We start from the raw sequence: 24258 nt of genomic DNA on the forward strand, positions 1-24258 counted from the left end.
GCGAGTAACAAGGGACCACTACTGAAAAGGAGAAAGAATGCTGACTAGTTGCTGTTGCTTATTGAGCATATTTGTAGGTTGTTTTTGGCCCTTTCTGACACAGAAACATTGCATGAATAGATTAGAGAAGTTCGCTACCAGACAGGAATTGTAATATATCTTTATTTTTCCAAATTAGTATGTAACTGAACCTCTGAGCTGTGTGTTTTTTGTTTTAAAGTGGTCACTGTTGCTGCCAGCTCAAGCCAACTGGTACTAATTTTAACATACCATGGCTGTGTGTTACCTGACTATTGTGGTCTATAATGTTGCCAACTGGATGTGAAATGAAAAAAAAAAAAAAAAAAACCCACATTAATTGTATTGTGTATATATTACTATATATAATAATATTATTACATAATATATTTAAAAAAATAATTCTATTATTACCATTTCTCTTTCCAGGTTAATCACATGCTGTGTTGTGATGCGACCCTATCCAGGCCAACATTTCCTGCGAGTCCGAAATGACCATAAAATATTTTTTGAATATGTGGAGCAGATTTAATGAAAGCCTAATTTTTATTTTTGTGGGAGGGGTCACAGTTGCCGGACCTCAAGTTTGGAACTCTCCCTTTTCTTTTCCTCATTCAAGTCTATCTAGAAAGTGAAAATAAAAAATAAAATAAACAAAAGGTGAATCAAATAGACCATTACGGCAAGGCAATGGTCCATTTGGTAAAGTAAATCCGTTGGGCATCTTTCTTCGCCTTTAGACAATAATTCTGATGGCAAAAGAGCCAAACGGGACAGGCAAAAAAAAAAAGTTTGGAACTGGACCTTCAACACAGTCACAGTAATTCTGTGTCTCGTTGCACGGGTCATAGGTCAGCCCTCCTTCTGTATTTTTGTGTGATTTTTTTTTTTTTTTAAATGTATGCATACTAGCAAATACATGCATACAAGTATTCACATACTTGTTAACCAAAAGCTAGAACAGCTCTGAAGAGAAAGTTTGTTATTTCCCTGAAATCTTATGAGATTTTTTTAAAGCTAAGTTAAAGACCCACTGTTCACCCTATCCTGTGTCTTAATTGTGTGTTTGTTAGTTTAGTTTTTAAATTGTATTGCTTTTATTTATTTCTTTATCTTTTTTTTTAATCTCAAATAACTGTTCAGCACCTTGTTTGAAAGTGTTTTACAGATAATCTTATTATTATTATTAAAATACTTTGCAAGAAAAACAATCTAAATACACTAGACATATTGCATTTAAGCCTTGTTTGTTGACACTTACATTCTTCTTTCCAGCTGTTGTTGGTCTGACATTTATGACCAACAAATTTCATAGTGTCAATCTGACCAAAGAGGATCAGTTTCTAATTGCCTGCAGTGACCTGTGAGGTGCCGTTGCCTTCTCTCTTGCTTTCGTGCTGGAAACTGATCATTTTCCAGAGAGACAGAGACATCACTGCCATTATTACAGTGATTTTCTTCATTGTCTTTGTTCAGGTATGAGTACTTTATTTATTTATTTATTTATTTATTTACCAGGAAACCATCCCCCCCCCCCCCCTTAAACAGTTGGAGTTGGGATTTTTTTTCTTGAGGGTTACAAAGAATTTATCAGAACTTTTCATGAAAATGCATTGTACACTTAAACTTATTAGCTATACCAGTTCAACTGCTTGCTAATACAAATATAGTCAGTCAATCACATGACAGCAACCCAGTGCATTTAAGGACTGGTCAAACTGTAAAGTTGACCTTCTGAAGTTCATATCTAGCATCAGGATGATGGCTTAAGTGACTTTGAATGTCTCATAGTTGTCATTTCCAGACAAACTTGGTCTTAGCATTTCAGAATCAGCTGATTTTCCCTGATAGTCCTCTCTAAAGGTTACAGAGAATGGCCTGAAAAAGAGAAAATATCCAATAAACAGCCGTTCATGGGGCGAAAATGTCTTGTTGATGCCAGACATGTAGGTTAGACATCACATCAGTTGTTGTCACGATGTGTATTTCTGCCCACTCGTCTCCATCTCTCAGCAATATTAATGCTGGTTTGCAAAAGAGCTCCTTTTTGTCGATTATATTTGTATCTAATGCATCATCTAGTTTCAATGTTTCCCTGTACTTGAATCTGAACTTAAAAACACTTCATAGAACGTATTTACAGGAGGCTTATTTCTTCCTCCCTTAGGGGAAAAAAGCCTATTTGATCAAACTAGTTGCTCAGTCTCAACTCATATTTTCTTTTCTCTGAACTCCTGTTTTTGAAAATGACATTTTTTGCTGTAGCTGTGTATCCTAACACAACTGCAAGTGAGAAAATCTGTATATCAAATGCAAAAACTGTGAATAAGGAATAACAGATATTGGTTACCTGAAAGCTTGGTTCTTTAAGAAAGATAAATTCAAGATAAAGAAACATATAGTGTTGCACCTATATTGTGTTTTGTTTATTTTAAGCACTGCGGTGCATCACTTAGCCAGAGGTGGGACCAAGTCATTGTTTTGCAAGTCTCAAGTAAGTCCCAAGTCTTTATCCTCAAGTCACAAGTCAAGTCTCAAGTAAAGTCAAGCAAGTCAGAGTCAAGTCGCAAGTCAAGACAGACAACTTTCAAGTCAAGTCCCAAGTCCGAAACTTTGAATTTCAAGTCCTTTCAAGTCTTTTTTTTAACCCTCTGGGGTCCCGGGTATAATTGGCCGTTCTTGACTACTTTTGATTTTACTTCTATATTTCACTTTTAAAATATGTTTTTCTTGCCTTGTTTGGTATCATTATTTACAGCACAATCTCAAATATCTGAAATTTGAGTTATTTTTTTCATTTTGGTATACTATATTAGCAAAGTTGATCTAAATTCAGACAAAAAATTCAGAATCCGAGTAGAAAAAAAGTTATATTTTTTTACATGTTTAACGAATCATTTTCATAACTTGAAATGCAAATAGAAATTGTACATTTCTAAAAATTATGCACAAGTTTTGCAAACAACAAAGTTATATGGTACTATTTACCTAAAAATGCAGCCAAGGCCTCAGGCGTTTTTTATATAACCATTTAAATCTATTTACAGAACAATCAGGTGTGCTGCATCAAATAAGAAGGCACACAAATTATTTGTGCCAGTCCAAAAAATGTAGTTTGTGTTCAGTATAAGACAGAGGAGAACACCACAGGCCTAAACCCTGCAGGTCTGACAACTGGAGGTGCAACAGTCCAGTTTTCTATGTGGAGACAGCGTTTACACTGGAATCTGCCTTTGACAGCTTTTTTAGATCAAATATGAAATTCAGCAGTCTAACCGACACACAATACAAAACAATAACTACACAACAAACTAACTATAGCCTCCAAACACGCTAAACGTCACTAATGTCTCACATATGAAAACTCGCTCTCTCTCTCTCTTTCTTTCGCTCGCCCGCTTTCCGTCGCGGGTGTCACTCCTAAAAACTTCCCCTTCTCCCTAAACAACCAAATGTCACATGTTGCCTTATCATTTTTTTGATTGGCTGACATGGTAAACTCTAACACCAATAGGGAAGGGGTGTTTTTTCTTTTTCTTTTTTCACTCGCAAGTGGAGAGCGTATGCTAGGCTGTCTGTAGAAAACGCCGTTTTTGTCTAGCATCCCTGTTGAGAATAACCTTTGCAAATAAACAACAGCTAATAATATAAGATCAAAGTATTTTATTTGATGTATTGACATAAATGACAGAAGAAAAAGGCCATGTATAGCAGGACTACTCAATTACACACTAAGGTGGGCCAGATTTTCTAACCAAAAAAAAATTTTTCCCTGGCTCAGACATGCAAAAGTTAAACACGACCATACACTAATTGCAAATTAAACACAGTGATTTTGAATTGTGATGTGATGGTAAAATAAATATTTGTCAGTCTAAACTGGGTTAAATCTACGGGGTTAATGATGGGGAGGAGACGGAGAGAGACTGAGTACAGCTACAGAACCCACTTTCTGAAACGGACCCTGCTCACCATTCACCGACAATTCTGAGCTAACAAGTTGCATGTTATTCTTGGACGCGCTTGCAGGACCGGATTTAAAATAGCATGACAAACATATCATACCTGTTAAAGCCAAACAGTATCATCAACGTAGCCCGAAGAACATTTGCTAATAAGATGAAGTTAGCTAAGTCAGCTGTCTCATCGTAGCAAAAAAAAAAAAAAGCACCACCTACCGTTCTTTATGCAACTTCAAATGTCGGACAAAGTTGGAAGTTGTTCCATCTCCGTCTGTGATTCTCTTCTTGCATGTTTTGCATATTGCATTTCGTTTTCTGTTGACTACTTCGTAGTTTATGTACCCGAAAGAAATTACTCTTGGAAGCATTTTTGGCTCGAGCGTTTTTGTTCTTGTTTTTTTCAAATCTGGTTAATTTGATTGGCTGTGCTACAGCCCACGCTCACATGCATACGGAGTGTGGTAAGAATGAATGAATGAATAAAGTGAATTAATGGTCCGCACTTTTTATATAATATGTATGTTAAATTTTAGATTTGGGTAAAATATCAAGTCTTTTCAAGTAAACAGGTTCAAGTCCAATTCAAGTCCCAAGTCACTGGTGTAAAAGTCCAAGTCAAGTCACAAGTCTTACAACCTTTTTTCAAGTCAAGTCTAAAGTCATAAAATTAATGACTCGAGTCTGACTCGAGTCCAAGTCATGTGACTCGAGTCCACACCTCTGCACTTAGCCACGTCTCCAGGTGGGATTGTAGGAAGGTTTTCAGAAGTAAGTTGGACCCAGACAACCAGCAACTAAAATAAAACCCTGAAAACATATTCTCTCGCTTTAAACCAATTTTGTTTTTGAACATATTTTATTCATGCTGCTGGAATGAACTTGGAGTTTATAATTACAACCTTAATTTACAACTAAAGTTGAATTTGTCTGTGTCTGCATGAGCATTATTATTTGGAAGTCTGTCTTGTATGAAGTGAAAATCTTCATCATTTTATTTGTCAACAGGCGCTTGAGTGAGATTTCTCTTTTTGGGTTACATGTGTTTTCTCCTAGTGGCCATTATACTAGGAACTGAGCCCTTACAAGTCTGGATTTGTGATCTTGGTCATGGCTGAGTGTCTAATTTAGTGTCACTGGATGTTTTAACTGCCATGACTATTTATTCAAGATGGCCATATGAAACTAGTTAGTTTGGTAAGATATTCATGATGTTTATATTGTAGTTAAATGTTGAACTACAGTACAGAGTGTTACATTTCTTTAATTATTTGCAGGGATCTTTACAAGTGTAGAAAGAAGATAAAAGTCACTCGGACTAAAATAATAGATCTTTTGTTTAGGCTCAGATGCCTTTGATATGTCAAACTGTTAAAAATGCAGTCAGTCTTATTGCTCCCATCTGACATTGATTAATTGTGCTATGAGCCGAAAGTGCAGCATTTTAATCAAATTGCAAGTTCCCTGAAGAAACAATTGTCATTGAAAGTTCTTGTATATTAGTCCTTATATAAATAAATATTATGAAATAAACATGAGGTGATAAAGGCAAAGGGTCCTGTGCTTACATGCCTGTATTATTAAACAGCAGGGATCTGTCATCCAGTTTATACCGTTAACCAGATGGCTGTCTTAATCAATTTAATAAGCAGAATGGTACTCTGATTCAAGCTGCCGAGGTGCAGAGATGTGCAATCGCACCATATAATAACATAAGAATATTTCCAGTATAACTAAGTAAAAGTTAGTTAAGAGAATGAATGATGCTGTTGTTTGCTTCAGTTTTTTGTCCGAGTTGTTTATTTCTCAATATTGGCAGTTTAAAAAGTAGATCAATTTGCATACATAAAAACAAACATTACACATTATTATAAGATGGGGAGGATGACAGGAGAAGTACATTTGTTCGAGTTATGCAAATTTTTATTTCAAGATTTACATTTACTATGTAAACTAGTTTTGCATGATTTTGTTGAAATCTGGCACTTCCTGTTCACTGTAAAATATTATATTCTGCTAGATATTCTAACAAATATGCCCTGTAATACTACTCAGCCTTCAGCTGATTTCAGGAACCAGGTCTGATTTAAGAAGATCAGCATGTATCAAAGTGTGAAGTTTCTTCATTATTTTGACAAAGAGATGCAGAAATGTTAGAAAAACACTACAATAAGTTTAAATTGTTTGAACAGGCGGGTGGACACATATGTTTCTGTCCTAACCACTGTAGGGGTGTGTGTACATTGTATAATATCTTGTTCCTCTTATCCTCTTTGAAGGGCATGACCACCAAACCCCTAATGAAGCTGCTGGTGGTGAAGAAGAAACAACTTGCCATTGATGAAGAGATCCACACCCAGGTACAGCCTGTTGCACAGCTACATTCTCACCTGAAAATATCTTAAAAGTTTATTTTTAGAGTAATATTAAAACTTAGTAGCTGCTGCTATTGATGGATCCTTGACCTCCCACTCAACTATCAAGCTAGCGGAGAAAACAGCGGTCTCTGATTTTGGTTTTATCTATGGTCTTGATTTTGTTGGTTATAATGCACATTCTTTAATCCATCTTGCTCAAGATGCACAACAGGTTGGCAGTGTTCCTGCTGATGGTTTTGGGCCTTACCCACAATGTTGCCAGCTCCAAGCAGCCTTCTCCACCAACAGCACATTCACATTCCAACAATGCAACTAACATCGGCAGTAACGGCACTGGAAAGGTTTTCCCACTTTATTTCGAGTGCGGGAAAGTTCAAGTTTCATTTGAAGTTGCATTGTGGATCCTCCTTGCTTCTCTAAGAAAATTAGGTGAGTGTGATTTTATGTGAAAGCTCCATGTGACCTGTCACTATGAGTTCAGCCTTTTCAGGAAATACCTGTGTTACGTTATTGACCCAAATTATACAAGTGTCTCCTACTTCAGGTAACTTAGGTGTCCCATTTGCAGCCAGGGGTGAATAATTATATAATGAAAAACATTCAGAATTGTGTTTCTTAGACAGCACATCTGAACGTGAGTTGGGTTAAAGTGCAATTTTCCTGGTGATCACATAGTGGATCACACAGATAAATCATATGGTATGGAAGTTGTCAAGCAAACTCTCTTGGCCATCCTACTTGTGTTGTGAATTAATGATGGCTCTGGTATGCAGACTTTTCTCTGTGGTGGGGTCGGGTGGGCTGTCTCGGGCACTGTGGGGCCGGGCGGCGCTGCTGAACTGGGCCTTGGTCTGGATGGGCCTGGGCCCCCTTTCCCTGCTGGGTTGCAGAGTATGGGGGTGCAATTTTATCCTACAACTTAGACATTCACATTACTCACACTCTCATAACACATACATATAGGACCTTGGGGGTGGGCACGCTACACAGAATCCAAAAGACCATCAGGTTGTACAACCTCACCCCTGGCGTCGTTGCCCAGCTCTCAATTTTAAATGCATGTAGACATTGAGGGCTATCAGGAGGGGCTATGCGCTTAGCTGCTGCTCTCTGGCAGGTAGCTCCATGCCCTCCTGGGTTTTAAATGCACCTTATAACACACATGCACCAACACTACATATGAGCAGGCAAAGGAGGTTTGGTGTCTTCACACACCCTCGTTCTCTGCTGCCTGTTGGAGCGGGGGCTAGGAGGAGGAGTTGGCCGTTCGATTGGGGTCTGGAATGTGGGGTCTCCCTGCTGCTGCCGAGCCGGGGCAGTCTGCTTCTCTCCACTCCAGGGAAAAGGGTAACACTACCTGGGTCTGGGTGCAGTTTCCCCCTCCAGGGGCAAGGGTACCTAGACCTGAGGCTTAGAGTACGCTTGGGGAGTGTGACTGTGTACAGTGTCTTTATTTATGTTTGTCTCCACGTTGGGTGAGTGTTGAGTAATTGCATATGAGAGCATGAGGGTGGGAATGGATGTCTGTATCTGTGTGTGCCTGTATGTCTGTGTCTATATGTCAGGTTGGGTATCAGACGCCACCTTTCTAGGGACATCTCAGGCCCTCCAAGGTATGGAGGCCTATCTCCCCCCACCACTTCCCCTGCAGACATCGGTGCGTTGGTGATTCTTTGTGTCTGGGGATGGGCGTCCAGGCACACACCGGCTCACTCCTGGTGGCTGCTTGTCGGGGCCTGGAGCCTGGGGCTCGCTCGGGCCACTTCGGGGGTGGGGTACCCTCGGCCTCTCGGCCTGCGGCTCGGTCACTCTGGCAGCCAGCTGTGCCAGAGTGACCGATGCATTTGATGCTTCATCAAATGCATCTAATCTTTAAGCATCATCGATGTGTTTATACATGTTTAGATTGTGTAACCGTTGTGCTATACAAAATCTCTGATAGTTTTTTTGTTTTTTTTTTCTTTTTCCTGTGTCATTGTCAGGAGAACATCCAACAGCTGTCTGAAGGACAGTGTGAAGAAATCCATGAATTACTACAAAATTCATGGATTCTGCTCCAAAGGACACGGCAGAGGGTAACTTTGTTTAGAATTGAATAGTTAAGAGTCTTTATTGGTATGTTCATTTCTCATTTGTAATAAAAATTGCCTTTGTCTCACTGGCAGTTAAGTATGTCATAGTAGTATATTTGGGCTCATAGGGGATCTCCCTCCCATTAGTTTATAACATATTTATTGATTTTTGAGATACACTTTGAGTTGAAATAATTAGTTTGGTAATGAATTTTATAACAGTTCTAAACATAAGCTGCATAAATGTGCAGTGATGCTAGAAGAAGTACAATCTCTTTAACCCTTTATCTCGTATAATATTAAACAGGCCGTCTGGAGTTATTTTGTTGTTTTAACTGTTAAAAATGGCATACAATCAGCTGTGAGTGTGTGCTTTTGTACCTTTTTTACAATTACTATTTGTTTCCACATCTGGTAGGTAGGTTTTTTTTCTCCACTTAATCAGGGATTAATAACAGAAATAGACAAAAAATAAAATAGAAATTGTACAGTTTTTACTGCATGAGGCACTCAAAATGTCCATGAATAAAAGATTTAGAATAGCCAATTTGAAGTATGAACTGTAAAACACTGAACAACAACAAGTGTTTGTTTTTCTGCCCTGTGGTTTGTTTTTGGGCATCTCTTTTCTTCTAAATAAGTTCAGGCTTCTGGTAGAGCTCCAAAAAGCACTTGCTCTCAAGCTGTAGCCAAAGGCCTACATTGCACTGCTGACACTTGCGCTCCTTTTTATACAACATTTTGCTGAGTTTATAATAAACCCAGTCTGCTTTGCCTGTGTGCTCGACAAGCCACAAATAACTACTTTTTTTAGGTGTTGGAAGAGGGCTGGGCAGTGTTGCCAACTCCTCAGTAAGGAAAATCGCTATTGGCTGTCCTGAAAGTCGCTAAATGATGTCATCGCCTAATTTGCATAATTGGTCCTGCCTATGTAAATGTAAGAGACGCTGTAGGAGAAAGAAAAAACATTGTGGAAGAGACATAAAGTCAGTTAAAAAAAACACCTTAAAAGCATTTAGAATATATTTAGAACTACAAATTAATTTTCTCTTAGTAATTATTGTTTTCAATAATTCCAACCCTCCTCCTTTATCTGGACTTACTGGCGGAGTTACTTTTTTTTAGTGTGTGTGTGTGTGTGTGTGTGTGTGTTCCTTTAAGTGGTTTTAAACCTTGTGATCCAAAAAAAGTAACAGTAAAAAGGATTTTTAACCATTAACAATCAAAATGAACATAGCAAACCTCTTCAGTGGAAATCGGATGTACAACATGGAGTTAAGGCTCTGCAAGGACATCCGATTTCTAAGTTTGCAATGATTAGAATGATGTATTATAGTGCACTGAGTTATTGTAGACAAAGAAAAATGTACATTTACCGCTGCTCCCGCCCTGCGTTACAGTGGGAGGGGAGCAACGGCTTCGCTCATGCGTGATTCATTTGCAGTTTGAATGCGTAAGGGTGAACATCTCCTGGTCTGACAGCAGCTGGAGGCGACTGCTGCGTGAGGACTATGTGCCGCCTGTGAGCGCTTTGGCACGGGCGAGGTGCCCACGGCAACACCTTCTTTCACATGAAAACGTCTCCAATAACACCATAAAAAGTTGCCAGATTTGTCGCTAGTCACTTTTTAGAAAAAAAAAGTCGCTGAGAGGGTCTGAAAACTTGCTAAATATAGCGACAAAGTCGCTAAGTTGGCAACACCGGGGCTGGGCACCGTATGTTTGCTGATGGGTGAGAAGTAGAGCTGGGCGATATAACGATAACGATATGTATTGCGAAATAACTTTTTCTCGATAGAAAAATTAAACTATTGCGATAGGCCTCATCTCTCTTGTCCTCTTAAAAGAAAAAAAAGAACAGCCAATCCAAATTAAGTAGCGCAGAGCCGAACCAATCACAGCAGCAGCGTCACATCACGTGACTTGTTACGTACAGCACAAGTCCCAAGCCGCACATGTGTATTTGTTTGGGAAGCAGCCAGCCGCCGTGCTGCCCGGGTAATAGAGGAAATGAGTGTGCCAACTAGAGAAAAATCAACCGAGAGCGTGACCGAAGGTTACCGAAGAGAAAACAGATGATGGTTCCAATGCCGGAGAGATTGTCGAACGGAAGGGCCACAGAAGTTCCGTAGTGTGAAGGTATTTCGGCTATTTCAAGTCTGACAAAAAACAGAGTAGCGCGCACTGTAAATGGTGCCGAAAGCAAGTCTGGAAATACAATAAAGCGGTGCAAGCTCAATCTCTGACTGAAAGCGCTAATTCGTCATTCGGCTTTTGTCAGACTAAAGTAACTGTTAAAACTGTTTGAAAAGCTAAGCTATACAACAAGGAGAGATTGAGAATTTCCTTTTAGTTTTCAGTTTATTTGATATTGACAAAAGTTAGTCAATTTTGTCTGTTCTTCTGTAAAACAAAACTAAGATTTATTTTTAGAATTAATATTTTGTTTCTAAGTGGAATTGACAATTTAGTAGTCTGTTTGTTCTATTTTGGAACTTAACCCTTTAAAACCGGTCGGAGCGGGCACGCTCTGTTTTGCGTAACTATTTTTAAATCCCGGTAGCACTGCAACCGTGTAAGCTAGCGCAATAATTTTTTTTTGCATATGAAACCGTTGTACTTACATTTTATGCCATCAGCTTGTCCTAGGTCACAGTTTCCTTCCACATATAGCTTTGCAAAAACTGCATAAAAAGCGCTTGCAGCAACAAAAACATAATATTCCAGAAACACGCTTTGCCGATCCGATCAGCTGTTCATAACACTTCCTAGGTTGGAATAGACGTCAGCCCGAACTTTCGCATGTCCGCCATGACCTGCCCGAAACCGGAAGTGACGTCATTTTTGCGGAAATGTAGTTGTTTTTTTGTGTTTTTTTTTTACCATCAGGGCCTCATGAGCCTGTAGTGGTGTTTTTAAAAGTTCTTTCACTTTATGACTATATGTGTCGTTTCTGGGATGCTTTGGACTCGTATTGCACTGCTGGAAATAGTTTATTTTGATGCATATGCTGCTTTTTTGCAAATTTGCACTATAATATTTATTTTCGTTTTTCCTGCAGTATAAAGAAATTGGTGTATTTCAAAAGTAAAACTATGAAGACACTCAAAATAAATTTCCTGTGGTGGGAAACTATTTTGTGCAACTTTTTTGTATTTACACTTTTGAGGGATAAGCCTCTTACATTTCTTTAACTAGAAATATATATGTTAAAAAAAAAAAAAAAACGATTTTCAATTTTTTTGTAGTTTATTGCACTTTTTTGCAATTTATGTAATTACTATGCACTTAATGCATACATATTATTAAAATTTGGGCTATAATGGTTGTATTGATGTATAGCAACTTGAAATGCTCCCAAAAATGGCACTACAGTATGTAAAAATATAATATAATCTCTGGCGGACTTGGTTCTATGGTAGGTCTTAAAGGGTTAAATGCTTTAAGCGGCTGCCTTTTGTGTAGTTTGCAATATTTGCCTTTATCTGAAAAACCCTGTTGAACTTATTATGGGAAATAAATATTTAAATCAAAACAAGCTGCTGATTATTTCACATTTTACTTGTGAGCAACTGCACATTTAAATCTTACAAATATAGTTATTTGGCTTATATCGTGATATATATCGTTATCGCCTGAAATGAAAAAAACATCGTGATATGAAAAAATCTTATATCGCCCAGCTCTAGTGAGAAGTCATATATAAAATGAAAAAACACTGCATAAAACATAATGTTCTTACTGCTGTGAAACAGTCATTATTACATTGAGCTGGGCTTACATCCAGCAACTTCTATTTTCTTATATAAAACACTAAAAACAGCAAAAGGAAAATAATTGTAAAAAATCAGTTTTCTGTGTGAAAACTACAAGTTTAATCCCTGCCAAACCGATTTACTCAGGAACAAATAAAACACTGGAAAAAAAGCCAAACTATAACATTTTTAAGTGATTTATATATCATGTTTAACCTGAGTAGCAAAAGACCGCAGGGGGTCTGAAAACATTGAAAACGAAGTCCGCTGTTTTCTCCGGCTCTAGTAAGCCTTGACCTCCCAGTCAGCTGTCGAGCTTGTGGGTAACAGACGTTTCTGAAAACTTTGGAGCACTTTTTTGCAAATATGTGATGTGTTGATAAACCGAGCAGATATTTGAAGTTTACACAGCTACATTCTCGCTTGAAAATATCTTAAAAGTTTATTTTGTGACCCAGAAAAGAGTAATATTAAAATAAAAAAGTAGCTGCCGCCATTGTTGGAAAGTGGAATTGGCTGGGCAGAGCTATGAATTCTGGGACAGGATGGATACACCCGACCGATCCTTCAAATCTGGGGAAATGAAGGACGCATTTAGAGCAACCTTCAAATTGGGACAGCCTTTGTCGCCTGGCTATGATGTAATTGGCCTTCTAATGCGCCTTCGCAAGGATGCGGCCCCTGAATTAGAATTAATACATTTTTGTTGTGGATGCTGTTCAGGGATTAACATGTTCTACTATATTCTGTCTGTCAGCGCAATTCTTGAGAAAATGGGCCTGGCGGGGAAAATCACCCCTTTGCCAGCCTAAAAAAAAGGGAAAATTTAAAAAAAAAAAAAAAAAAAAATACAAAGTATGCACGGTAGTATGGAAATATGTATTGTTAATTATAATGTATTGAATTTATTCATGTAAACCTGTACTGTTGCTGTTTTTGTCAACTGCCACTTTTGATTTCCTCTGCCTGAATTTAGGGAGTGAGAAGCCCACTGCAGCGACCTCACCCGGGTTTGCCAGAGAGGCCCTCCAGTCCTAATTGCCGCCATCCAAGAGGACACTCCAGGGCCCAGTTATTCAGTGGGCCACCAAAGTGAGCAGGAGGATGACGGCCAGCTGGGCTGAGAGAGGGGGGAACAAATAACACTCCTTAAATATTAATCACTGTACATAGTTGAACTTCCTGTTTGTTGAACTTTATTTGAATTATTTTTTTAAACTATGTCCAACAAAATGTATAAAGTTTTATAAATAAAAATCATTGTAAACACTTTGAGAAAATGATTCAAATACAGTTAAACTATGTACAACATAACTGTTTATTTGCAACTGTGATTTATTAAATTGTCCAAATTGAGAAAATAACAACTGAAAAAAAACACAACAGGAGTATTAGTTATTAAGAGTTATTATTAAAGTCCAGGATTAACCTGAGTGTCCCAGTATGCACACTTTTAACCAGCCCTGATATTTGGCTGAGCAGGAAGTCTCGGGCAGTACTGCTGAATCTGCTGGACCAGGACCAAAGAGATGAAGGAGACACCATAAGTGAAATGATTTGCCTTTCTAGCTTCTAAGTTGAGCATCATACAGGGTGATCTGCAGAACTTGTTTAGGGATGCTTGTTTCCACGGTTCATCACATCATCTATCTCTTGGGTTTGCAGGACTGATGTAACTGACGGCTGCCATGTCCACTAAAATGTCTTCACAAAGATGCAAGAACAAAGTTGTGCAAACAATCCTGTTAATACGGATATAACAAGTAATATTCTACAACTTTAAAAATGTACTAATGAATGAATACCTGCCTGCTGACAATCATTTTGGTCCAGGGGTACCTCCTCCAGGGCAGACACCTCAGCAGATAGCTGGTCCCATCAGAGAGCACCACTGACTGCCTCTGAACCAATCTCCCCCTCATCTTGAACATCATCCTCCAGGCCACAATATCACCAGCACCGAGGCAGATGTTGTGCAAAACAGCACATGCTGTTATGACCTGAAACAGATGTTTGTTTGGAGAGTGTTTACACAAGAGAGAAAAGTGTAGATAGTGAGTAGTGATGGGTATCGTTTAGGTTTTATCCGATACCAGTACCAAACCAGTACTTTTGAAACGGTGCTCGAACCGGTGCTTATTAAAGAATGGAGAACACACACTTTGTCCAAAAACCTCTCATGTTTAGCTGTTTTCCACTTTTTCTTTGGTCATTTGAGCCTTTTTGGCCAGGGTGAAGGGAGTATCTGCCATCAAACAAGAAGACAGCAGCATGTAACTACGACGGTGTTTGCTAGTTCACCTTACATGCATTAATGTAATAACGTGGTTAGCGTACTCAACGTAAATTACACACGGACAACATGAAGCTACTCACGCAGAGAAGAACGGCTGCTGCTGCCATCATCATCCGTCATCATTTCTGCTACACTGTCAGGGCTAGGGGTTAGGACTCTACTCCTCGGGTTCTTGGGGGATGTTGCTAACTCCGGGTCGATAACAGGTACCACACCGCAGTAGATGTGCAAGGTGTGAGGTCTCGTAGCAAGCTATCAAATACGGCGCATTTCTCTGCTTTTAACAAAATGCTATAAGTCGCCAGGTGTTTCATCAGATTCGAGGTGTTACCTCCTTTGCACAGTATCACCTTAAAGCACTTGTTGCAGGCTGCTGAGTTTGCATCTTTTGCTGTGAAGTACAGCCAGACTTTTGACCGCTTCTCCTTGGGCATTATTAATCTGTAGCTCTGCTCTAAAAGAACGTATGTACCTGGGCCCGCCTACTACACTTGCAAAGGTAAAATGATTGGCTAGAATCCAAAGTGTATGACATCTCAGTAAAAAAAAAAGCACCGAAATAAAGCACCGAAATGTGCGCTGCTTTTCGGTCTGGTTACTACCATTTATGTCAGAACCACCGGTACCCATCCCTACTTGTAATAGGTAAAGTATGTAAACATACAGCGTGGGATTTGGTCATCTGGGATTTAAACACAGGACTTCTCACATGCCGAGGTCACACCTGCAACACAAAGAGCAGGAGCTCAGTATTCATGACAGCCTGATCACACAGATCCAGAGTGTACTTGCATCAGTGAGTTCCCCTCTCTTAAAGTGGAAAGAGACTAATTTTATCCTTTCTGCGAATAAAAAAAATCTGAAAGCTGTTCCATCCTGAAAGATTATCCCCTGTACTGTATGGACACATTCAGCACTGACCAGTGTCAGGTTATAATGTCCAAGGTGTACAGAAACACAAAGTTTGATATTAAAACGTGTGAAGTGTAAATTCATCCAAAGCCTTTATCTGGGGTGTGAAAAAATACAAGATAATAGTATATTGTAATGAGGTGATGTCAGCTGCACAATATAATTCTGCATCCTTCCTAGTGAGAAGGAAAGGAACCACTTTTGCTCTTCACAGGCTTTTAACTGAGAATGAAGTAATTTGGATGAGTTTTTCTTGTATTTTGTTCATGTCACGTCTCTTATTTGCTTCCATATGAGGTGTTCAGGAAATGTCTGTGAATTGCAGCTGCATGTAACATGAGTAATACAGTCACTACATGTGGACAAAATGCTAATTAAAGAAGGACTGTAAGATCTTTTGGATAGCTGAAAAAGTGCCCGGAGAACAACCCAGAAATAAAAGCAGAACATGCAAACTGCTCACAGGAAGAGGCTAGGGTAGCAAAAGCTCCTCCATTCCTCCTGTCAGGTCTGAGCCACTATGCTGCCTATTTTCCAACCCTGCAAACAAACGATCTGAAAGCCCGAAAGCTGAACTCTACAGCTTGTTGTGGTCCCCTGTGGCTTTAGGTGCTGACATGCCTTCCATCTCTTCTCCAGCATTTTCATTTACAGTCATAAAATATCTCCACATGTTGCTCCTCTTGCTCACTCTCTGTAGCCCAAATGCATTTTCTGTGTAGTGGAGTCACGTGACCACCGAAGTCACAGCGGGGTAGGAAGAAGTGAGTCTGCCGCATTAGAAGAGGTGTTCGCACAGACAGAGCTGCTTTTTCATCCACAAAGAGTAAAGTAGTGAACCTACAGGAGAGAAACTAACTAAAGTATCGATCATTAGTGATGGTGAGATGAAGCCTCGTGATGAACTGAAGCTTTCCATCCAACTAGTCGACAGATGGTTCGAAGAATTGTGATGCTTCATTTGCTCTACTGCGCCATCAAGTGGACAATTCCAGTGAAACAGGCTCTTTGATGTGATGTGTAAAACACTAAACTGAATAAATAAATTGTTTCATGGTTATTTATCCCGAATATTGTGTCAGTATGTCTGATACAAAAAGAGAAAGTGGAAACTATCAAGACAGAGTTTTGGTATGATTGTGTAACTGTGTATTCTTGCTTATGTACATCTGGATAATGATGCAAACTGTGTTAATTAACTAAAAGACAGAAATCACATTATAAGATCTGTAGTGTTGTTTATTTATATTATGTTACTTATCCTTTGTGATATTTATTACTGTGTGCATACTTTATTAGAAGAGATGAGTTTAAAAAAAAATCTCTTCCTTCCTGGTTCCATCTAAGAAGAAATGCTCAAGTAACTATGTAGCACGTACGTAACCCAACTCCACAAATCAGCTGTGTTTTGCTGCCCATTTTATTTCGAATCTGGCGCGAACCGGCGAGCCAGTTCCTGAATCAGTCACGTGGTACGGGCTGCCCGCGAGGCCTCGAACGTCACTGCATACGTAATCAAAGCAAGCCTCGAGACGCGCTTCACAAAAACTCCCCCGAGATTACCCGACACAGATATCGAAGCTTCGACACACAGGTCACATCACTATCGATCATATACCATTACCGACGTCTGGATCGATATCTGTATCGATCTGCCCACCCTTGTCTCCTGGATCGTAGCTGAGATCAGCGTTAACCACGTGGGTCTCTGCTCCGATCTGTTTCCTGTGTTTGGAAAGAGTTCCAGCTTCATCACGGAGTTTCTCTCGGTTTGTGGGCTCATCTAAAGGTAAGCACCGAGCTAACTTTACTGTGAGTTCAGTTCATGTTAAGTTTAGCTCCTGAATGAGGTCTTCTCCTGCTCTCCTCGGTGTCTGTTCACAGTTTATTGTGAACACGTTGAGAGAAGAGTGAGAGAGTGTTTGGAGAAAAACACCAACTAATCATTAGCTCAGCATGCTGGGAGAAGTTGAGCGTTTGCTGGCAGAAAGTTGGAGCAGAAAGGTCTTTTCATTGTCCCTGCAGCTGTTTTTCTGCATGCACCAAACCTCTACAGCCTCATTATTATTTGAAGTGATAACAGGAAATGGATGAGAGCGATCTGCTGCAGTATCAGGGTCACAATAAACTTTATTGGCCAGCTGCTGTGGATGAACGCATGAGAGGAAGTGAACTCCTACAAAGTCTCATTTTAATGAGTCTGGCTGCTGTAAAGTGATGTACAGGAATATGTTAACAAAAACTAATGAAACAGAGATGAAGGTGTTGAAAGTGTGGGATGGGGAAGTAACAACCAAGCACATTTAATTTGTTTGGGCAGTTGAAATTAAAGCTTACACAGCACTGTGGAAAGCAGTGTGAACTAGCAGCATGCTTGACAAAAAGGATAACCCTCAAGTGGGCTGTACAACATTATATAGTGAGACAAAAACATCTTCCTCCGGCAAAAAACGTGGCACTCTTGCTGTCTGCTGCGAATCATCCTCGTACCTCCGTGACCTCGTCTGGTATCTGCTCGCTCCTCTGTAAGATAAGATAACTCTTTATTGTCATTGCACAGTCATACATAGTACAATAGTACAATGAAATTGGAAAACTGTCCTACGTCGGCACTACATGTAACACAACACGACACGATACGACACATCACAACGCAACACAAACAACACAACACAGTATAATAACTTAGTAATAAAAAAGAAGAATAAGTGTATTTGTATTGCACACTGTTATTATTGCACATTAATTATTATTGCACCTTGTTATAAATATAAATATTATCATTATTATTATTACTGTTTTTACCGTTGTTAACGGTAAGTCCAGGTAGGTAGCCAGTCAGGTCAGCTATTTGCATTGATCAGGGCTATTGCCCTGTTGTAAAAGCTGTCCTTGAGTCTATTTGTTCGGGACCTCAGCAGCCTGAACCTCCTGGCAGACGGCAGCAGCTTAAACACCCCGTGTCCTGGGTGTGTACCGTCCCGTAGGATGCTGCGTGCCCTCTTGAGACAGCGAGTGCTGTACAGGTCCTTCAGGGAGGGAAGAGGATGTCCAATGATTTTTTGGGCCATATTGATGACCCTCTGGAGTGCCTTTCTCTGTGCTGTGGTGCAGCTGGAGAACCACACACCGATGCAATATGTCAGCACACTTTCAATGAGGCAGCGGTAGAAGACGGTCAGCAGCTCCTTCTTCAGGTCCATTTTTCTGAGGATTATCAGAAAGTGGAGACGCTTTTGGGCCTTCTTTAAAACCGCAGAGGTGTTAGAGCTCCATTGGAGGTCTGTGTCTATGTGCACACCCAGAAACTTGAAACTGGAGACCCTTTCCACACACTCCCCGTTGATGCTGACAGGCCGCAGCTCAGACTTCCTCCTTCTGAAATCAACTACCAGTTCTTTTGTCTTGTTGGTATTGAGGTCCAGGTTGTTATCTACACACCAATCTGACAGCCTCTGAACTTCAGCTCTGTACGCCGTCTCATCTCTCCCAGAGATGAGCCCCACCACGGTGGTATCATCTGCAAACTTGATGACTGCATTGTCTGGGTGGGTACTAACACAGTCATGTGTGTACAGAGTGTACAGTAGGGGACTCAGTACACAGCCTTGTGGAGAGCCGGTGTTAAGGCTGAGGGCTGAGGAAAGATGAGGCCCCACTCTAACTCTCTGTACACGGTCTGAGAGGAAGTCTCTGATCCAGCGGCAGGTGGTAGAAGGAAGTCCAATTTCCAGCAGTTTAACTATTAGTCTGTCCGGGAGTATCGTATTGAAAGCAGAGCTAAAGTCAACAAAGAGCAGCCTGGCGTAACGGCCCTGCACTTCCAGGTGAGAGATGGTGGTGTGGAGCGTTGTAGCAATGGCATCTTCAGTTGATCTGTTAGCTCTGTATGCGAACTGGAGCGGGTCGAGTGTGGGTGGCAAGCAGGACATGATGTGACGTTGGACCAGTTTCTCGAAGCACTTCATTATAACAGGTGTTAGAGCAACTGGTCGGTAGTCGTTGAGGCTGCTAATGTTAGTACGCTTTGGCAGTGGGACAATTGTGGCTGACTTTAGGCACGGTGGGATGCAGGACTGCGACAGTGAAGTGTTGAAGATCTTAGTAAATTCCCCAGCCAGCTGGTCTGCACACTCTTTAAGGACCCTTGCGGTTACCCCATCTGGTCCGGCGGCCTTCCTGGGGTTCACTGCCCTCAGTGTGCGCCTCACCTCATATTCCTGCACCATGAGGCTTGGGCTGCTGGTGCTGCTGCTGTCCGATGTTTTTGCTGCTGCTGCCTCTGGTCCCTTCACCTCAAAGCGTGCAAAGAAGTGGTTCAGCTCCTCTGCAAGCGACGCGTTACCCTCAGTCAACGTAGTATTGCAAGGTTTGTAGTTGTAGTTTGTAGTTGTTTTGTAGTTTGTAGACCCTGGAACTCTCATTATGTCCTCCAGAATGCTGTGAAAGTTGTGGTAGTCCGACGTAATGCTACTTGCACAGCGTAATCCCAAGATCAGAAGGTCCTGACGACTGTAGGTGGACTCTACTCGATGTATAATAATAAAAAACACACTCATCCACACAGATACACGTAGAAAAAGTAAAAAACAAAACACCGAACGTGAGGAGCAGTGAGCCGCTGCGTCTGTGCGCGGCGCCATCTTTTTCTTATTTCCTGTAAGAGACACACAAAGGAAAGACCTCTTTGCTCAGCCTGGATAATCTAATGTTACTATCCATTAGTGGTGGGCGGATCGATCCAAATATCGATAGTATCGATCCCAAGTCGGGATCGGTATTGGATCGATACTAGCCTGGTTAGATCGATTCTTTACTTTGAGTTCTGCTTGTTTGCTATGCTGTGCTTTCGGCAAAAACGAAACAGCCAGGTCGCGGGACTAGCCGCTCCTGTGTCAGCGGAGAGCAGGCACACTTTGCTCCCCCCGCCCCTTATGTTTCGGTGTTGCGCTGACACGTCACGTGACTTAGACACTTTGGGGGTTATTAAGTTGTTTACATATTAATTATATTTTTACCAATTGTTTTTATTGTTGAGAATTTTAATTGTAATTTTCGTATTATAGTTTATCAACACTATTTGTTTTAATTTGTTTACTGGTTTGCATGCACTTAAGATTTTAAAAAAAAGAAGAAAAAAAAAAAAGATCGCCACCACGGCAGACCCGATGGCATTTTCATGCTTCGCCGCATCATTTATTCTTACAATAATCACACGGTTGCTGTAACAGTACATTCAATGGCTGCAGCTCTCCCGCTGCAGCCGTACACATCACCACCACCAAACCTGCAGCGGCATCGCAGAACACACCCTGCCACATACCCCCATCGCCCACTTCACCCCACCCCCGCAAGCAGGCGAGGGAATCGGCCCGGACCATCGGCGCCCCATGCCCCGGCCCAGCGACAGGGAAGTGTCCACCCTGGCGGTCGCCCGTGCCTCCAGCGGAGGCCTGATGGCCACCCATATGGCAAGCAGAGTATGAAAAATAACTACAACTACATATTTAATAAACGTTTTAATAAAAGCCATGTTAATAATGATGTATTTTCTCTTATTCCCACACCATACAAAAGGAAGGAAATGTATCTGAAAAAACATCAACATATACACACTAGAAACGAAATGATGTACTGCCAAGAATGTGGGAGAGGTTTCACCACATCAAATGACTTAAAACGACATGAACTAATTCACAGTGGGGTTAAAAAGCACCTCTGTGATCAGTGTGGGTCGTCCTTCACCATTGCAAGTCAGCTTAAAAGACACAAAAGAGTCCACACAGGAGAGAAACCATACAAGTGCAGACACTGTGACAAAAGTTTCTCACGAACAAGTTCTCGTAGTCTTCATGAACGTACACACATTAAAGGAAACTTCAGCTGTGGCCAGTGTGACAAGAGCTTCAGGAATCTCAGTTCATACTCCGAACACAAACGATCCCACATTACTAATAAACTGTTTTACTGTTACCAGTGTGCCAAAACATTCACTTCATTGTCTGCTCTGTGCAAACGTCAGCGTGATCACTCAGGGCAGAAATCACTCCCATCACTGGATCACTGTGAATCTGCAGAGACAGAAAGAAGGGGAAAAAAAGAAAAAGAAGCAAAACAGAAAGGGGGGGGGGGGGGGGGGGAACGCATGTAGGGAGTGAGTTTTTGTTTCTATTAATATAACTAATATATCCTCTAGTCTTTGTTACAAGATAAAGATATATTATTAGTGCTTATTTTCTGATTATATTGTTTTATGTATTTTAGTAATAAAGGCTTGTAAAGCAAAGCCAGTTTTGACTCACAAACTAAGTGCTCAGCCAGACTGAAAAACAGGAAGTTAGTGTAGAGCTGTACAAGCATATTTATACATACGGGAAACCAGACAGAAAAAGGGGAACTAGTAACATATAAGGAGTTGTTTATATCGAAACTATGTGTGACGTGTAAAGTACCTAAATAACACCTATATGAGACACATTTTTAGCTTTTAATGTTAGAGATTCTGCAACTCGCTTTGGGCTGTGCAGGGCTCTCTCTTCCAGAAGATGATTGAATAAAGAATTATAAATGTTTGACCACTCCTGAGTCGGGTTTTCTCTGTTCTATCATGGGGATCAAAGAATCGGGTTTAATATCTTCTAGTGTAAGCGTGTTGCAAAACAACCCTCTGCACTCTACGTCATTCCTACAATATATCAGTCCGGACAGTCACCCCCGAATGAAGCTTTTGACCTTCAAAAACTGAGTGCCAACTCATGAGCACAATTGCAGTGTGTATATGAAAATTATTATAAAGGCTTATTTTAGTAGGAGAAATCAAAACATTTTAAACCTAACATACTGAAACGTACTGCATTAGATTTATTATCATTGAATAATATTAATTTAAAAAAACACGAGAAAGCATAGACCTGTTAAATATTCTTAGTGTCTTAACATAATACAACAAGTATTTGCTTATAAGCTCCAGAAATGGGCATGGCTTTACAATATTTGAAATGTTATTACGTTTTCTTTGTTGTTTTAAGCACACCTGGTTGGATTTGTAATGTTCTACTACCACCAGTAGGTGGTGGTAATAGACTTTAAGGATGTTTAGCAACACCAAAGCTCCAGCTGTTTTCAAAGGTTAAGCTCTTTTGTCTCAGCTTCCTCAGCATGACCCATCACTACCAGCCTCAAGTTTAAAACTAGTGTTAATGGAGGGAGTTTGAAGGTTCAGTTTGTTCCATGACTGCATTTCACTCACTGCCTCTGTTTGTATCTCTGTCACTGCAGGACCAACGTAGACAGAGAAGTCAGCGCTCTCAGGAGGCCGACAAACCTCACAGAAGAAAGAGACGAGTGACGAGTGTGGGAAGGATTTTCCTCAAAGCTTCACTAAAAAAGCATCAGGCCATCCACATGGGAGAGAGACCGTTCAGCTGTGAAGACTGTGGAAAGTCTTTTATCAAGTCTAGAGACTTGAAAAGACACCAACTCATCCACACTGGAGAGACACCGTTCAGCTGTGAAGACTGTGGAAAGTCTTTTATCAAGTCTAGAGACTTGAAAAGACACCAACTCATCCACACTGGAGAGACACCGTTCAGCTGTGAAGACTGTGGAAAGTCTTTTACGCAGTCTGCAAACTTAAAAAAGCACCAACTCATCCACACTGGAGAGAGACCGTTCAGCTGTGAAGACTGTGGAAAGTCTTTTACGCAGATGTCAAACTTAAAAAAACACCAAATCATCCACACTGGAGAGAGACCGTTCAGCTGTGACGAGTGCGGCAGGTCTTTTACCCAGTCTGCAAGCCTAGTAAAACACCAAACCATCCACACTGGACAGAGACCATTCAGTTGTAAATTCTGTGGAAAATGTTTTCCCTCAGCTTCAAGCTCAAAAAGACACCAGGTCATCCACAGTGGAGTTAAAGCGTACACCTGTGATCAGTGTGGCAAAGCTTTTACTCAGCGTAGTGGCTTACAGAGTCATCTAGTTACCCACTCTGGAATTAAGGCATACACCTGTGATCAGTGTGGCAAAGCTTTTACTCAGCGTAGTGGCTTACAGAGTCATCTAGTTACCCACTCTGGAATTAAGGCATACACCTGTGATCAGTGTGGCAAAGCTTTTACTCAGCGTAGTGGCTTACAGAGTCATCTAGTTACCCACTCTGGAATCAGAGCATACAGCTGTGACATTTGTGGAAAAACTTTCAATCATCAATGGAATCTGAAAAAACATCAACATAGACACAATAGAGAAGAAATGAACTATTGCCAAGAATGTGGGAGAGGTTTCACGACATCAAATGGCTTAAAACGACATGAACTCATTCACAGTGGGGTTAAAAAGCACCTCTGTGACCAGTGTGGGTCGTCCTTCACCACTGTGAGTCACCTTAAAAGACACAAAAGAGTCCACACAGGAGAGAAACCATACAAGTGCAGACACTGTGAAAAAAGTTTCTCGCAAACGAGTTCTCGTAGTCTTCATGAACGTAGACACATTAAAGGAAACTTCAGCTGTGGCCAGTGTGACAAGAGCTTCAGGAATCTCAGTTCATACTCCGAACACAAACGATCCCACATTACTAATAAACTGTTTCACTGTTACCAATGTGCCAAAACATTCACTTCATTGTCTGCTCTGTGCCAACATCAGCGTGATCACTCAAGGCTGAAATCACTCCCATCACTGGATCACTGTGAATCTGAAGAGACAGAAAGATCCTCTTCTGGTTTCAGGGTCAGACTTAAAACCCTTGAGATCAGGCTCCACAGAGTTCAGGTGGAATCTCCTGTAAAGATCTGATGAGGCATCTATGAATGAAAAGGTGCCTCTGGCTACATTTTAAGCTTTCTAAACTGTTCTACTGTA

General features: G+C 40.6%; 1 protein-coding gene and 2 long non-coding RNA genes across 3 annotated transcripts; 2 read left to right on the forward strand and 1 right to left on the reverse strand.

The window, feature by feature from the left end:
* The first annotated feature begins 753 nt into the window (after positions 1-753).
* Positions 754-13452, forward strand: LOC102083053 (uncharacterized). The gene is made up of 6 exons (XR_270310.3): positions 754-869; positions 1294-1494; positions 6257-6337; positions 6556-6784; positions 8338-8430; positions 13159-13452. It is a non-coding gene; the product is annotated as an uncharacterized LOC102083053 (long non-coding RNA).
* Positions 13453-13540: 88 nt separating this feature from the next.
* On the reverse strand, positions 13541-16535 carry LOC112843594 (uncharacterized). The gene is made up of 3 exons (XR_003216028.1): positions 15143-16535; positions 13988-14182; positions 13541-13886 (listed from the first exon to the last, which is right to left on the reverse strand). It is a non-coding gene; the product is annotated as an uncharacterized LOC112843594 (long non-coding RNA).
* A 255-nt stretch (positions 16536-16790) lies between these two features.
* Positions 16791-24036, forward strand: LOC112843488 (zinc finger protein 184-like; the record flags this gene model as incomplete). Its single annotated transcript, XM_025902227.1, has 2 exons — positions 16791-17179; positions 22669-24036. A coding segment is annotated over exon 2 (1242 nt), but the record flags the coding sequence as incomplete, so codon positions are not given.
* Between the last annotated feature and the right edge of the window lie 222 nt (positions 24037-24258).

The sequence above is a fragment of the Oreochromis niloticus genome, linkage group LG22, assembly GCF_001858045.2.
Source record: "Oreochromis niloticus isolate F11D_XX linkage group LG22, O_niloticus_UMD_NMBU, whole genome shotgun sequence".
Lineage (NCBI taxonomy): Eukaryota > Metazoa > Chordata > Actinopteri > Cichliformes > Cichlidae > Oreochromis > Oreochromis niloticus.